Source organism: Lissotriton helveticus, chromosome 9, assembly GCF_964261635.1.
Source record: "Lissotriton helveticus chromosome 9, aLisHel1.1, whole genome shotgun sequence".
Lineage (NCBI taxonomy): Eukaryota > Metazoa > Chordata > Amphibia > Caudata > Salamandridae > Lissotriton > Lissotriton helveticus.
In genome coordinates, this window is record NC_136070.1 from 287,421,305 (window position 1) to 287,439,037 (window position 17,733).

The 17,733-nt window shown below is 40.2% G+C and overlaps 1 protein-coding gene across 1 annotated transcript in view; it reads right to left on the minus strand.

Annotated features, from left to right (window-relative positions):
* The window catches only part of LOC144781259 (phospholipase B1, membrane-associated-like), a 211,649-nt gene that overhangs the window by 115,781 nt on the left and 78,135 nt on the right, over positions 1-17,733 (minus strand). The window contains exon 7 of the mRNA XM_078660002.1: positions 15,899-16,019. Within this exon, the coding sequence (XP_078516128.1) occupies positions 15,899-16,019 (121 nt within the window). The remainder of the gene's footprint in view (positions 1-15,898; positions 16,020-17,733) is intronic.

Consider the following 17,733-nt stretch of genomic DNA (forward strand, 5'->3'; position numbering starts at 1 on the left):
GATTTTACAGAGAAATGTTAGTATTACAAGCAGGCAAACAGGCTCAGTATCCTTATCTTTATCTTCGCGTTAGCCTTACAAACCTGATAAGCTTCTCAGGCTGTAACTTGGATCTGTAGCCCCCTCAGAGCCAAGCATAGAATGTACCTGTACTTGAAGCAAACTTGAAACAAACGAACACTCAGTTCCCACGTTTCAATTCAATCCCCTGCCGCTACTGCTGCCGCTTTTTTTCAACCAGCTCTACGCCTTCGCCTTGGCCGCCAATGCAGTCCGTTCTCGACTTCCGACTAACAGCCCACTGCCGCTGCCGTCACCGCCCTCCACTTTCCACCTTCCCGCGGTGACAATCCGGTAGGTCTCCAAGGTTCCAAACGAAAAGGCAGAAGAATCCGACTCAGTACCGTGCTGCGCCACCGCAGCCACTGGCAGTAGGTAGACGGGGTTAACTTACAGTTTTTATTATTTAATTGTTTTTCCTCCGTCTCTCCTCATACACTCTCATGCGGCAGACGGGCTTTGAGGTTTTTTTTTCAGGAACTTTGTACTTTGCACTTTTGCACGCCGCCGCCGTCTAGATATAACATTTCCCAGTTACGAATATCCAAACGAATATCCAACCGCTTCCTGGTAACATTCAGCTTTTTAGCGTAAAGCGTATAGCGTATATCTCTTTCTCAGCTTTTTCGCGTCTCTCGAGTAGTAATCAGCTCACAGGTCCGGAGCGCCCATGGGTTCGTCCTCTCCGTGGTGTCTTCACTCCGCCATCTTGCTTCCGCACTCACGTCTAAATCTGGTTGTAGTAATGTTGATACTGAAATTGAGACATTTCTTGAGGATAATTCTGATGACGAGGATTATGAGGAATTTATTGAAGGAGGAGATTGTGAGAGAGCAAAAGATGCAGATAAGGATAAGGATATGGATTATAATTCTGCTCATCTAAAGGGTAGTAAATCCTCCGCCTTCAAAAAAAGGGGGAAGACTAAAATAAAAGTTAAGAAAGGGGGGAGAAATATGAACCCCGCAGCTTTAATACCTACATTAATTTCGACTTTGGGCGGAGGGAACCTGATTAAAGACCAGAGCCCTTTAAGCAAATGGATCCAAGTTAAGAACAAAGGGGCTAAAAACTTACCAACGACTCTCTCCGGAAAAAACTCTATTGCAGAGATAAGCCTTGAACATAATTAAAAAAATCCGCAAAATCTGCAAAATACTTTGCTAGAGAATGTGGCTCTACTAGTTCCAGATCATGATACACTAATACCTGCTACGGCCGCTCCCCTCGTTTCTGCGAATATAATACTTACTGAGAATATTATGGATGGTACTATTGGCGATATAGCAATGAGGCAGAAGGATAAACTTCCCGTACTTAAATCCCCCCATAGGGACGTACCGGCAGGATTCAATTGTTCTTTTTCTCCCTTACAAGATACGGCTAATACTTCATCCTTGGATCTAATTCTAAGAACATTAATGGCTCATCGTCAAGAAGTGCAAGAAAACTTTCTACAGCTAAGGGAAGATAATCATAAAATGCACAGTTGCCTGCAGGAAGTCACAAATAAATTGAGCGGGGTAACAAAAGAAGTCCAGGAATTAAAGCAAAGGGTTGTTGAGGCTGAGGAAACTTTAACTACTACTACGGTATCGACAGATCGACACATCAAAGAAATTGAGGTCCTGTAGAGTAAGGTGGAGGATCTGGAAAATCGGCAGAGGAGGCAGAACTTGAGACTTTTTGGGATTCCGGAAGGTTCGGAAGGATCAGACGCAAGGGCCTACATAGTGAAAATATTTCAGAAGGCATTCCCGGACTTATCCGATTGGGACTGGGACTCGCAACTGCAGCGGGCACATAGACTTCCCATTACTCCCAGAACCCATGAGAGTAAATACCCGCGGCCCTTTATGATTTATTTTGGCAACTTTTTGTTGCGACAAGCTGTCTCAATAAAAGCTAAACCTAGTGCCCCCGTGACAATTGATAACTTAACTTTTTTTGTAAAATCTGATTTGAGCAAGATCACTATGGACAAGAGATGGGGTTTACGTAAATTGATTGATCCCCTTAAATCACGTGGAGCCACTGTATATCTTCAGGAACCTTCTCGCCTCAAAGTAATAAAGTCAGGACGTAGTCATTACTTCTACGATGTACAAGAGGTTGAACAATTTCTTTAAAAAATGGACTCAAAGAGTTAGAATGAAAATGAGGGGGAGGGAATTAGAAATTTTATATGGGTAGTTACTGATGTTGGCATCTAAGGAGGCTACTTTTTGATGAATTCTTGGTTACCTTTTTTTTTTTGGTCTATGGGTATTGAGGTAGGAGAATTTGAGATCAGCATGGAGGGATGGAGCTCCTGGGGATTCCTCTCTGAAAGGCTGCCTTCCAATCGGCAGCAGAAGATAGAGGGAGGCTTCCGGGTAGGTAAAGGGGGGAGGGAACCAGCTGTCCCTGGGGCAGGTATGGGGGACTGTCGGGGGAGGCTGGGGGGGGGGAGAAAAAGAAAAGGACAAGGTAAGGTTTAAGGTGGTTAACGTTAGAAACTGTAGACAGGGAATGCTATGGCAATTAATGAGAGGTGCAGAACGTTTTGTTTTATTAAGAATTTATAATGTTGCAATTTAGGTGTTTAGCTTGGAATGTTTCGGGCTTGAATAACAAGAACAAAAGGCGTATGGTGTATGAGGAACTTAAAATGTATGATCCACATTTAATTATGTTAACGGAAACGCATATTTGCTATAAAGACAAGAAAATACTGAGTCAACTAGGATACGAGGTGGTGGTGTGCACTACTTTTGACGCTCCCATTAGGGGAGTTGCAATCTTGAAAAAAAAGCAACCATGGGGGGCAGTGATTAAAACTGCTTCGGACAATGGAGGCCGGTGGGCCATTACTCAAATGCAGGTTGAGAACCGTAAATTTGTTTTTTGTGCCATATACGGGCCAAATATTGATGACCCGCGCAACTTTGATTGGCTAAATATTGAATTGCTCTCGTGGGAGGGGCAACTTATTATGATGGGGGATTATAACTGCGTGCTAAACTATGAACAGGATGTGACTAAGAGAGGTCTATTTAGACGCATGCGTAAAACTAGGGCGGCGATATTAGAACTAGCTCGGATACACAATGTAAAAGATGTATGGAGGAACTTGTATCCCGATCAACCTGGCTATACGTTTTACTCCTCACCCAACAAACTGTATTCACAATTAGACTTGGCGCGGGCATCAGATGAGGTTATTGAGGTTGGACGCATGGAGATCTTTCCAAAGGTCTCGTCGGACCACAATCCAATTTTATTGTCATTCAGTATAATACAAAGGGACCCGGAAGTTAGACTGTTTACCTTTCCTAGATATATATTGGCAGATGCAGTTTTTGTCGGAAAGTTGAAGGCGCATATTAAAGAATTTATTGAAATCAATTTAGGAAGTGCATCACTTTTATCAGTCTGGGACGCTTGTAAAGCCTCTATCAGGGGGCTCGTGCAACAGTATGTATATAAACAAAACGCAGAACAAAGGAAAAAGGATAAGATTGTAATAAATGGTATTTTGCAGCTGGAAAAACAATTAGCCGACAATTAGAGAGCTGGTGGTTTGGGGGCGCAAGATATTGAACAATTAGAAACTAAATTAGTGACTGCACACTCGACCCTTAAATGTGCTTTAAGGGAAAATAATAGTCGAAAGCTGCTTAAATATAAATTGGCACAATATGAATGTGGGGATAAGGTAGGAAAGGCCCTGGCTTACAAGGTGGCAGATGACCGAGCTACAACATTAGTCAAATCCATTAAAGGCCCTAATAATATATCATATACTCAGCCAGTACAAATAATGGATCAGTTTGTAACATACTATAAAAATCTATACACTCCAGAGGGTAGCTGTACAGAAATGCAGATACAAATGTACATTAATAAAAATCTCCCAGCTCGTGAATACCTAGATCAAGAATGTGTTAATGGGCTGGAGAAAGAAGTTACGTTAAAGGAACTGCACTATGCTGTTATCTCTCTCCCCTCTAATAAGGCTGCTGGTGAGGATACTCTCCCCATAGAATTATATAAAATTTGTGCAGATGTAATCTTACCACTTTTTTGCTTAGTTATTAATTTAATTGGCGTCACTGGGCAGGTACCAGAATCGTGGAATACAGCTAAAATTATGTTTTTTCTTAAGAAAAATAAATTATCAACGGAATGCGGATCTTATCGTCCTATATCATTGATCAACGCTGACGCTAAAGCGTATTCCAAGATATTAGCTCTTCGCATGGCCCCACTTATGCCGTTGTTGGTAAATGAACAACAACATGGTTTTGTAGCTGGGAGGGACACTACTACCCATGTTAACATGGCGATTACCGCCTTTGATGTTGCAGCAACTAATCACACCCCACTCGGGATGATACTTTTAGACGCAGAGAAGGCGTTTGACCGAGTGGGGTGGGATTACTTATGGGGGGTGATGAAACAATACGGCTTTAAAGGACGTTTTTTAAGAAGTATACAAGCTTTGTATAAAGATCCTAATGCCAAGATCACCTATGCAGGGGCTGTTTCATCTAAATTTTCAATCTTACGGGGGACACGGCAGGGGTGCCCTCTGTCACCCCTACTCTTTGCTCCTTCCATGGAGCTGTTTATTAATGCCCTTCAAGAGCAAGCTAAAATAAAACCCATGCATCATGAAGACAAAACTTTGAAAATCACTGCTTATGCCGATGATTTAGCCATTTACACTACTAATGTGGTAGAAGCACTGGTAGGGATCTCAGAAGAAGCTACTAATTTTGGTGCTATTGCAGGTTACAAACTTAACATGAATAAAACGCAAGTTATAATGAATTACCAGTCTAATCCTCAAGTTCCAGGATATTGTCTGGCTGCGGTTTATTTAGGGGTTAAAATTTCTTCAAAGATCTCGGATATAAACTTATTAAACTATGAACCTTTATTGAAAAAAGTGGCAGCTCTTTTAAAAAAGTGGCATCAAATTCCGCTTAACCTGTTGGGAAGATTGAATTTGATTAAAATGAATATCTTGCCTAAATTCTTATATCTTTTTCGTTGTATTCCTCTGCGCGTTAATAATTTGCTTTTTAAAAAGTTGGACAGCATTATTAATAGCTTTTTGTGGGGCTATAAGAAGCCTCGAAGATCGATGGCAATTCTAAAATTACCATTGGAAAAAGGGGGTCTCAACTTCCCTGATTTTAGAGCCTACTTTTTTGCTTCTTTTTTTAACCGGCTTCGTAGTCTGTTTACTAGTTATAATCAATTTTTTTTTCATCAATTTATGCTTGGCAGAGAGGCAAAAGTGCAGGACCCGAATTATTTTAAACGTGCAAAGTTCAAGACCGCACGGGATGCAGTACGTATCTGGAATGTGATTATGATTAATTGTGAGACTTCTTTTTTTCACACTGACCTGTTACTTTGGGGTAATCCTGGACTTCCAGGGATTTTTAGTGATAATACTGGATGAGATTGGGCTAAATATGGTATTCTAAAACTGGGAGACTTATATGGTTCAAGTGGCTTCTTACAATTTGAAATTTTGAAACTTTTGTTCAAATTACCGGAAATGATGCGTTTTAAGTATATTCAAATAAGGGACTATTTAATTCGTAAAATGAACTTGATATCTGTAAGTAGCTCAGATTTATGGAGTTGTTTTTATTCAGCAAATCGGAAATCATTAATTAGTATGGGATATAAGTGTTTAAATCAAAACAAGCTGGATGAAGCTCCTCGTTTAGCGATAAAATGGACTTCCATATTAGGATTTAATGTGACAACTCAGAATATTACAGCCGCTTTAGTAAACATCAATAAAGTGACTCATTCATCTAGTCTAATGCTTCAATCGTACAGAACAATATCTCACTTATACTATACACCACTGAGAATTTCCAAACGGGCACAAAACAATTTGAGCAGTGACCGTACTAAATGCCCTAAGTGTGGGCTGGTTGCTGCAGATATTGTACATATGATCTATACATGTCCGGTATTAACAGGGTATTGGTCGGTAATAGAAAACTTTTTATATAAACAAAAAGTGATTAGTTCTGCATTATCAGCAGCCTCAATTTTACTTGCTATATATCCATCTAGCACTACCAACACAGATTTGTTAAATATACTTCTGACCAGCGCTAGATTGGTTATTGCGAGAGCTTGGATCTCCCCGAACCCTCCTCATACAATGGAATGGTGGGCGTTAGTTAATGAAATCTATACTATGGAGGGCTCAATTGCAAGGAACCGGGGAATAAAAGCAACCGGGAAGTTTGTTAAAATTTGGGGCACCTTTTTAGAATAGTACATGACTACAGAAGACACTAATAGTAGTAGGCCTCAGGGAATATAGCTGTGTTTTTCTATTTTGTCATTGTTGATACAGGACTATACATCATTTATCCATTTGCTTTTTGTTTTGTCTTATGGCTACATTTGAAGGATGTGTAATGCAAAGAGTCTGGCGTTACTTTATTTGTATTTTGATCTGTACCGTTATTTTATATTATATGTTTTGTTAAAAATGTATTTGTTGATCACCTTGACCTGCTTGTCAATAAAGAATTTTAAAAAAAAAAGGTATTCATTTTTAATTCATTGTTAATTAATTTGTATTTGGTCATTAATTAAATTTTAACGGGCAATTAATTTTAATTATTGATTAATTGCTAAATATGTTAATTTTACTAATTTATTTTCTGTAGCGGGTTGTGGGTTTATAGGGGAATCGGGTGGGAAGTAATTGATTTATAATTAATTAAATATGTAAAAATATTTATTGTTATTTATTTAGAATTAATTTTTAATTAATTTTTGATGGGTAATTAATTAAATTTGAATTGCCAAATAATTTTATTGAATTGATTAATTGCTAAATATGTTAATTTTACTAATTTATTTTCTGTAGCGGGTTGTAGGTTTATAGGGGAATAGGGTGGGAAGTAATTTATTTATAATTAATTAAATAAATCAATTTATTTAATAGTATTTAATTTGAATTAATTGTTAATTAATTTTTAAATGTTAAATTATTATTTGTTAATTTGTAAATAATTTGTATTAATAGGTAATTAATTGTAATAATTAATTTTAAATTGGAATTTTAATTGATTAATTATTATATTATATTAGATTGGTAATTACTTTTAATTAATTTTTTATAGATATTAATTTATATTTTTTTAAATAATATATGAAGTATTTACTTTCCCTACTGTTGCACCCACTGGAGTGGGAATAGTCATTTTTACCTTTACGCTATCCAACGCTTTCCCTACTGTTGCACTCACTGGCGTGGGAATAGTAATTTTTACCCCTACGCTATCCAACGCTTTCCTCACTGTTGCACCCACTGGAGTGGGAATAGTAATTTTTACCTCTATGCTATCAAACGCTTTCCCTACTCTTGCACCCACTGGAGTGGGAATAGTAATTTTAACCCCTACGCTATCCAACGCTTTCCCTACTGTTGCACTATTTGGAGTGGGAATAGTAATTTTTACCCGTACGCTATCCAGCGCTTTCCCTACTGTTGCACTCTTTGGAGTTGGAATAGTAATTTTTACCTCTACGCTATCCAACGTTTTCCCTACTGTTGCACTCACTGGAGTGAGAATAGTAATTTTTACCCCTACGCTATTCAACGCTTTCCCCACTGTTGCACCCACTGGAGTGGGAATAGTAATTTTTTTCCTCTACGCTATCCAACGCTTTCCCTACTGTTGCACTCACTGGAGTGGGAATAGTAATTTTTACCCCTACGCTATCCAAAGCTTTCCCTACTGTTGCACCCACTGGAGTGGGAACAGTAATTTTTACCCCTACGCTATCCAACGTTTTCCCTACTGTTGAACTCTTTGGAGTGGGAATAGTAATTTTAACCCCTACGCTATCCAACGCTTTCCCTACTGTTGCACTATTTGGAGTGGGAATAGTAATTTTTACCCCCACGCTATCCAACACTTTCCCTACTGTTGCACTCTTTGGAGTTGGAATAGTAATTTTTACCCCTACGCTATCCATCGCTTTCCCTACTGTTGCACCCACTGGAGTGGGAATAGTAATTTTTACCCCTACGCTATCCAATGCTTTCCCTACTGTTGTACTCACTGGAGTGGGAATAGTAAATTTGATCCCTACGCTATCCAACGCTTTCCCTACTGTTGCACTCTCTGGAGTGGGAATAGTAATTTTTACACTTCCGCTATCGTACGGTAATAATATTGGATATAATTTAATTATATTATGTTACTATATATATATATATATGTTTTAACAAATATGATAGTAAAACTTTGTTTTATAACTTTCATTAATTATTTACTTATTATAAGTTAATTTAAGTAATTTTATGTATATTTTATTAAATAATTTTTAATATTAATTTAATTTAACACTGTTTTTAATAAAGTCGATATTTTTATAAACTATATTTTTGTAAACAATATTTTTTACTCGATATTTTTGTACTTACCTGTTTGTAGATACAAACTCGATATTCTGTCTGTCGATATTTTGTCAACGATATTTTTGCTACTCGATATTATGTCCCTCGATATTATGTCAGTGATCCTCCCGAAGCACTGTGTAGTTGGCAGTTAGTAGGTTATTTTCTGCTGCTATGTCAGGGAGGGGCTGTATAGGTTGCATGGTAAAGCCAGGGTGGTGATCTATTAGTAGTCTAGAAAATGTGAAGGTGGTACAGAGTTTAAGAGCAAGGACGCAAATTCACTTTCTGCCAGATTTATTGGGCACATTTTGTTTTTAGCTCTTTTTTGTCAATGATGGGTATTCCCCCGCCCCGTTTCCATGTCAGTCATGCCTAGCAATTGCATATGCCGGCAGAAGGCTCATTGCAATATCCAGCATTGATTCCTCTCAAAGCCATGTTTCAGTTAGAAACATAGTTGTGGGTTTATTGTCTTCTAAGAAGGTAAGTAAATTTAGACTATGCTCGGATAAGGATCTGCAATTCAGCAGATACAGCTGCCACTGTTTGTGCCCTCTTTTGTGGTGTTATTTTCCATAACGGTATAGTTTGCCTTGCCCAGTTTCATTTTGCATTCCCCACATCTTGAATTATAAATACCTGGATGTATGATGTGGTGGAGTCTCTTCCCTCCATTGATACTGTATAAACCCAGTTCAGAGGTTGATTCTATTTAGGTCAGAATGGGCTGGGTTCCTGGCCCCTGGACCAGGTTGGTCGCAGACGGGCACAGAGGGGTTTGCCATCGGCACATCTTCGGCCGGCCAGCAGGCATGTCCACACCCCGGTGCACATTAAATACCCGGCTAGACATGCAGCAACTAGTGCAGATGATAGAGTCACGACGGTGAACGCACTGAAGGCGGCCAAAACCAACGGATCCTATTGGAGGAAGAAGACTTGAGGCCCCTTCTCTTCTCAAAGTATTGGTCCTGCAATGACTCTGTTGATGGCACTACCAGCCGATTTAGCTAATTAAAGTGCAGGAGAATGAGAGGTGCAGGATATTTTAAACGAACGCGCTGTAGGTAAAGCACTTCAAATCGTCATTCAACTTAATATTAGAGTTACAAATTGGCTAAAAGAGGCTGTTAAATTGAGTAAACTGCAATAGTCTCATCAGCAGAAAGAATACCTCTTTCTCCCTACCAATACCAGTCACACACTGCTTCGCTACCACATTCTTGTCCCTGTCGTACTCCTGACTCGTAGCATCTCACACCATGCATCTGTTGGCTTGGACCTTCTATGGCTTGGTGAAGTTCACCTGACATAACTGACAATTCTTCGCCTATCATGGTCATTTTTAGTGAAACTGCTGAAAATGCAGAGCCGCAGGTATTTTTAAGACAGTGAACCTCCACAAACTCCTAGTGAGGATCAGGCTTGTATGACACATAATGAAGTTACTGGACTTCAAGATCTATGTTTTTTTAGCAAGCTTAGGTACACATTTACCTTAGATTCAATATTTCGGCCCATTTATCCTTTTTTTCAGCATGGGAAACCTTTCACCCGTGTCCGCCCCTTAACTTTGAAAACCACTGAAACAATTATGACTTACTTCCTTCGCTGTTTCGCCATGCTTAATTTAGACCACAAACTATTAAAAAATTTCCAGCCACTACTATTAACTACTGCCCATTCAAACCAGTTATGAAATTGAACACGTTTTGAACATTGGGGAAGCTAGGTGGGGGTCCTCCCCCAGCCGTACTATTATTGGGGAGGCGGGAGTCCTGTCTGTCGACTACCACCATCCCCATGCCCCGAGAACAAGTCGTCCACCCGCCGACACCCCATGGAACAAGTTGTCCATTGGCCATCACCTTCCCCCTGGGCGGCAAACTTAGGGGCCGCTTCGGATGGCAGTATGCCTAGCTAACTGGTTTCGAAAGATCAGCAGCCATGACTGACAACGGCAAACCTAAAGCAGCATTTGGCTCAAAACCAAACTGGCACAAAAACGTGACTCCTGCACTGGTTCTAAGGAGATGATGTGCTATAAAACGGATATCTGCCCACTTCATCTGCAAAGATTTTGGAATTGCAAGCACCAAAAGGCTCTCTTGTATGGAATTGTTTATTGACAATCATGTAATAATCAATTGACTTTTTAAGTCTGACATTACACACAGCTTTTGCTGTCTTGCAAAATTATTTATAATTAATGAAAATAATACATAGAGCGGCTGTAGGTCAGGCCTTTTCTGCTATTCTTTTATTGAAGTGTTATTAAAATTCTGGTTTAGCTCACAGATGGCATGAATAGACTAGAGCTTCGTCATCAAATCCAAAGGGATGAGTAATTAGTAGCAAATAAGTCATCTCAGTGGTTGTAGCAATGACCTGGGGGTTGAGTATACTGCTTCAGAGTTTGTCAGTGCTATTTGTGTAGTTATTCTTTTCTTTACAGGGAGCAGGGTACTAGTGTAAATAAAAGATCATTTTTTCACTGCTTCTCTCTACCTCATGGGTGTTCCGTTTTGGTGGCCTTTTTAGAGTCTGCCAGATTTGTTAGAGAGTAGAAGCAGAGGCAGGTTGGGATAAGTCAGGTGGGTGTCTGGAGATGTGGTTCTCATTTATTGATAATTATGCCACATGGACCAAGCTCTCACGATGTGACTCAGGTACTATATCGTCTTCCCCTTTCACTCCGCCTTGTCAGTGGTGCTTTTCCTCCCTTCCACCCACCACTTTTCCATGTTGCTTCTTCCCTCCACCCACCTACCACTTCTCCATGTTGCTTCTTCTTCCACCCATCCCTTCTCGGTGTTCCTGCTCCCCCGTGACTCTACTCCTCCCCATCATCAATGCTTTTCTGTACCCCTATCCCCCATCTAGGCTTGCCCGCCCCACCCAAAAAGCGCTATGACAAGGCACCAGTGCAGACAGGGTCATTTCACTTTTTATAACATTACTTTTAGTAATGCTGCACAGCAATGCTGCTTTACAAGACGGCTAAAAGACATTCTTAAAGCGAATAGCTCTTGCATAGTCAAAAACTACTGGCTTTGCCAGTGCTTGTTTGGCTACGTTTTTAATACACTCCCACTTTCGAGCAATGAAATAGTAAATGCATTTAGGATCTTATGACTTTGCTATTTGGTTTCTTCACTAGTTCAGCCCTACCTTTAATGCTTTTATAATTAAAAATGTATGTTACATGATCTATTTATATGACTGCTCCGCAAATTAAACTATTAACTTCACTTATTCGGCAACATGGCTTCAGACCCTAGGCAGCATTGGACAGTCTTGTACCACGTCACACCATCGTCATATAGTTTTGTATCATGTTACGCTGGCATCTCCAGATCTGTCTCCAGGCTAACTGTTGAAACAGAGTTCCTTTTCCTGTAGGCATTTTCATGTTTTAATTGGAGCCTTGCGTATGGGTATTTAAAGGTCGAAACACGTGTTGGCTGGACATTCTCATTACATGGTGTTATAAAGTCTTATCAGATGATAGCTTGAGAGTAAAACATCATGGCACCCTACCTTTGTTTTTTTTTTAACCCTTTGTTTATGAATTTTGTTGGAGTGCTGCTGGTCCCCTGAAAAATGGATTGACCCCTAGACCAAGGGTGCGTTCATTTGGTTCCAAATATACACATGGGGCGACAAGGTTTGCACGAAGCCTAAGCACTCTTCTTAAAATACTCTTGTGCCTTTTATACGTTTGATATTGCTCTCTTTAACTATTCTTTGATGTTTCTAATCTTGAAAGCTTTGCGTTCAAATGTAAAGAACAAATTACGATTCATTTTCATATAAACTGGGAGTTAATTGTAAGCACTTCGCATGCGTTATATTAAACATCGTGTATAGCAAAGTCTTTGCACAAATAAAACTGATTAATAAAACTTGAACAAAAATATTGCTACCGACTGATGGCCACGAGGAAGATGTTTTGCGTATGTCTCCTCACCCCACACATCTTGATAGAATCTGCATCCTGCAGCGCTGGCCCCATTCTTTAACTTCTCTTCAGGGTTAATTTCCCCCAATGTATTGCCTAATTATTTTGCCCTTTCCTGCCCCTCAAAGTCTCAAACTTCATATTTTATTATCTAAACGGTCATGCCACACAATGCAGGAAATCACAGACTTAATCAGCTTCCTTACCTTTGCTATCTTTAAATTATATTCAAATAATAAAAAAGACTCTGGGAGGAATTTACATAAAAGTAGTAAATATGCACCTGTAAATGTAATCCAACGAATAAGTGTAAATGTATTTTTGGAATTTAAATATTCCCAGCAGTACAACTGGAAAATTGTGCCAGGCGCAGGCTTTTTAGCAGTACCATTAGGATTGTCATGTGACGTGGTTTTGTAAAGACGTGAAGTAAGCACATACAGAATAAAGTTTGATATTCCATATTGCCCAGTCTCCTGTTTCCCCAGTGCTCAAATTAAATGAAGCCATATGCGCAAATATATTTCCCCCTCCCCACCCCACACTTGGAGAAATCCTATCTCCTTCAAATTTGGAGGTGATTTATTCTCCACCCATGCTCGAATGGGAGGTATCCAGCCCTTCACTAGTAAAAACCTCCATCCAATTCCAGGGTGGGGAAGAACGAGAGGGTGAACGCCCATAAATGCACAAGTTTAGGACAGCCTTGTTCAATTTGTGAGGGGGTGCTCACTTTGCCTTAAGGCGACTAATGTTGCCGGGGCAATTACTTGGACTACTATAACTGATGCAGGTTACTTATCTGGTTTCTTGGTCAAGAGATGCCTGAAGGTATCCGAGTAGGAAGATAGGGCTCCTTGAGCAATTCCGCAGTATGCGGAAGACTTGACCAAGGCAACAAGAGTTTTGGAATGCTTTGACTTAGGACTGGAAGTGGTTTAGAAGCAATGGCAATCGGTATGTCAAAGTCATCAAGCATTGACACCGCAAATATCTCCGACATTGGTTAGTGTGGTGGTCACATGTGTTTGTATATTTTCATTGAACAAATGCGCCACAAAAATAATAAGAGGGGAAGAACTTAAATGCACAGTTAGCTAAATGTGACCTCTATATGCATACCCCGAAACTGAAAATGAGTAACCATTACTTATAACTGTAACAAAAAAGTAAGGGCACTTACTAGGAGACATTATTACTTCGAACAGGCATAGACACCCTTTTCAGTTTTAATGCACAGTATATGAAAATATGATTTTTATTGGCAGAAAGAAAAAGTACTATTGTTTTTTAAATACTATAAACACAAAACCTAGTTAACCACACAGTATACGTTGGTGGGTAGAAACAAATGTGAATGGCAGTTGAAAAGAGCAACATGTGACGAAGTCTGAACCCAAAGCCCCTCTATTTATGTATGTGTATGTTTTTTTATTTAGGATTTTATTGTCATTACAGGAAGCTGGTGAGAGATCTAAAGTGGTCTCTAGGCTGAACCAAGAAAATCAAGAAAACCAGGAAGTAGAAATGTTATAGGTCATGTATTTACTGGTTGTGAAAAATGTTAAAGGGATCCTCTGAGGCAGAGGACTATGTGCACATAGCTTGGGCAGGGGAAATTTTATGCAATGCTGCTACCTTCTATCAAGGTAATACAATCAGTGCAATGGAAGGATGAGAGAAATGGATCACACCGATGGGTTATGTGTTATGTAGAAGCATGCCTTACACAATCTCTAGTTATCAGTAAAGTGGGTGCTAGGAAATAAAAGTCGGACTTAATATGCAGATAGCTTGCAAATTTCTCCCTCGTGAAACAGCATTTGGTATCTTGTTTAATTGAGTTAGTAGGCAATCGAGTAGCATTGAAGTCAATTTTGGCAGGCAATGGAAGCGGAGTCAGGATTGGCTAATTGTGACAGTACCAATATAGTAGTCTGTTTACACCAACTTGTGGGGGAAAGAAAACATGTGAATCCTAACTTTAAGAAGGAGCTTCGAGGGCAATGAGTTGTATCGATTGCATCTCTTCCTAGTCGGGGTTTGCAATCATTGTGTTAACCAAGCAATGAGTAAGTGGGGTGGGAGTGACGGCCCTGACAGGGTCAGACTCAACTCTCCAAGTAATATTATTTTATAGCACTTTGTGGATGAGAGGCAACATATAACGGACAGATCATATATACATGTTCAAAATGACAAAGTTTCTTCTAATGTTGATATCTTTCTTTTATTTCGATGTATTTTCAGTATGCACAGGAACAAACCAGCCAACGCGTTTCACCCAGACAATGGGCTTCTTCAGGGCAAAAATATCGGCAGAATAGACAATAGTATCTGTTGAATTTTCCCGTACCCGGGATATTCTCCACTACGGACCAGATTTGACCATTTGACGTACCGCGCAGAACATCTCAACAGATACTATTGTGCTTGGCTTGCCTTCCGTTCTCCTCCATGTTCCACACACACACATGAGTCACACCCAGACTTGCACATAGAGGCCAGTCAGTGGCATGCACACACAACATGCACAGCACAACACCTTTCTCAGGCCAGCTGATATAAAATGGTTTATCTGGCCTAAATGCTTACTTGACACTTTACTAATGCCACTACAAATCTTCCAACTAATTGCCCAATGGCTCGACAAGGCTGCCGGCAGCGCGGGCTGTGACTAAGTGTGTGCTTGACAGGGCCTGAGGCTGCCTTGCCCAAAATGCCCATGGTGTGTGCTCCAGTCTGCCACCCTTAGTTTTCACTTGACTAAAGCCTGGCGAGCCAACAGCTCGACTGTGCTTTACTTGGGTGATGATAGTAAATTAAATTCAGCGCTCTCAAGAGGCTGGTAGGTGTCTCTCAAAGGTAGTGCCGTGATTGTGAGGCAGCTGGTATCTGGATGTATACGTGTGGTACATGAATGCCAGCTAACCTAAAGTGCATCACTAAAACACCAATTATTTACTAATTAGTGCTGAGCGGCCTCTAGTTGAACGGGCCATTCCATGAAGAACTTCATACAACCGCATAATGTTGAGAGAGGCTTGTTTATAAAATTATAAACACTACAGCGTTCTAGCTGTTGACTATGCCTGATACTTCGCTGCACCACAGCCTGAGGCTTAATGCGTTTCAGGTGCTTTACAGCAGTTAACGTTGTTTTGGTTGCTCAAATTCAATTTAACTTAATATGTTTCACTCATTGTCATTGAAATGTCACTCATAATTACACTGAAATTATGAAAATGTCACACGTAGCAATGTGAAACCTTGGCAGCTATGCCTAAGGAACACAATAAAACTGCTTCCCATGTCTCACTGTTGAGTAGTAAAACACAGTCTAACTGAAGTGCAGTGGGTCCCTAATATACCTGGGGCCCATCACCACTGCAACTGCCCCACTAATGATAGTTTAGTCCATTGTTAAATTACTTACTATGTATTGGCTCCGGTGACTGCCAGATTGAAGCCGGTTTGCTCCAGTGGTGCAGGTTTGTTGTTCATGGTCCTGTTCCTTGCATATCCCATGAGATCAGGATTGAAAAGCCTGAAGATATCTAAAAATTAGGACAAGCGATCAGGTCAGTTGTACAGAGTGATCCTTATTTCTTATTCAAGCCAAGAACCCTAGGAACAGCAACTTTCACGGGATATAACATTTCAGTGAAAGGTACTAGAGTGAAAAGTAAAATTGGAAAAATACTCCATTTCCCACCATTCCTACATGTTTCTCAATTTTCAAGCAGTATCCATTTAAAATCATTTTGGGACCAAACTCTCATTACCGGTCATACCAGAATGACCAGGGCACACGCAGGAAGGCAGCTGTAATACCTAAGGTCTTCGCAAGATTAAAATGAAAGAGTCTAACTCAGTACTTTCTCAGTATTTTAAATGGGTTACTATCAGCACTTCTTTCATTTAGAAGGGACCTGCTTTTAATAGGAAGAAGAGTGAGTTCTCAGTATTAAACAGGTGCTCTGACAAAGCAAGTCAAACACTGTTAATACGAACAACAATTTGGATTTCATACAGGCATATAACAAACGAAAACGAATTATTTTTCTGTAGAGAAAATTGGGGTCCAATTAATACTGTTAGAAACACCTTAGAGTAAACCACGTGATATCCTTTATGCGGTGCAGGCTGATTAGGTCTCGGGCATTTGACAGGGCTTATATAGGGGTCCCTATGCTTAGCTAAGGTTTATTTATTATTAATGTGTTTTTATATAGCGCGGACTTTACCCGAAGGTGTCAGAGCGCTTCACAGTAGGAACAGAACTGATACATGAGAACATTACAAGTGAGCAACATACAAAAGCAAACGTTACATTAAATGACACAAAAATGACAATCGTGAGCCAACAAAATACAAGAGGTAGCAAACGGTGCATTACAAAAGTGACAATCGTGAACCAACAACATAAAGAGGTAGCAAACGGTGCATTACAAAAGTGACAATCGTGGGCCTGCAAAATACAAGAGGTGGCAAACGGTGCATTACAGGAGGAAAAAGTGACGTGTGCAGGTTACAAAAGCGTACAAAATAAACATAGAGGTAAAATACAGTAATATATGGAGGACACTCAAGCACAAGAACAAACGTTACGAAGGCACTGGTGGCACTTGTGCAGGTATCGAAAACAAACAAATTTAAGAGGTAGAAAACAGTGTGTTACAAGAGAAAGTGACGGGTGCATGTTACACATGAGTCCCAAACACAGGTAGGATAGTACTGCAATAAATGGCAGACTCTCAAACCAAAAGAACACACTGGGAGGACACTTCCAAAGTTATGCAAAGTAGATTTTTCAATAATTAAAAGGGCTTCCTTCAGATAATAGAGAGGGCATGGATTACATTTGGAAGTGTCTTTGTAGGAGGAGAACTTTGAGGTCAGTTTTGAAGGCCTGGGAGGAGGAGGTGGTCCGGAGCTGAGGCGGAAGTGAGTTCCAGACTCTCACTGCGCTGCCTGAAAAGGATTGAGTCATCGATCTTTCCTTCTTGAAAATGGGAGGTTCCAGTCGTAGATTTTCCACATTTCGTGATGGTCTAGAGCCTCCAGAGAGATTCAGTTTATTCGCGAGGTAGCGCGGAGAGGAGGAGTGCAAGGCTTTGTGGGTGATGCAGGCAGTCTTGTAGATAGCTCTAGCCTCGATGGGAAGCCAGCGGAGGGTGGATTACATGGGAGTGATGTGGTCGCTTCTTTTGGCCCCATAAATGAAACGAGCTGCTGAATGGAGAACAGACTTAAGGGGGGATAGGTGGG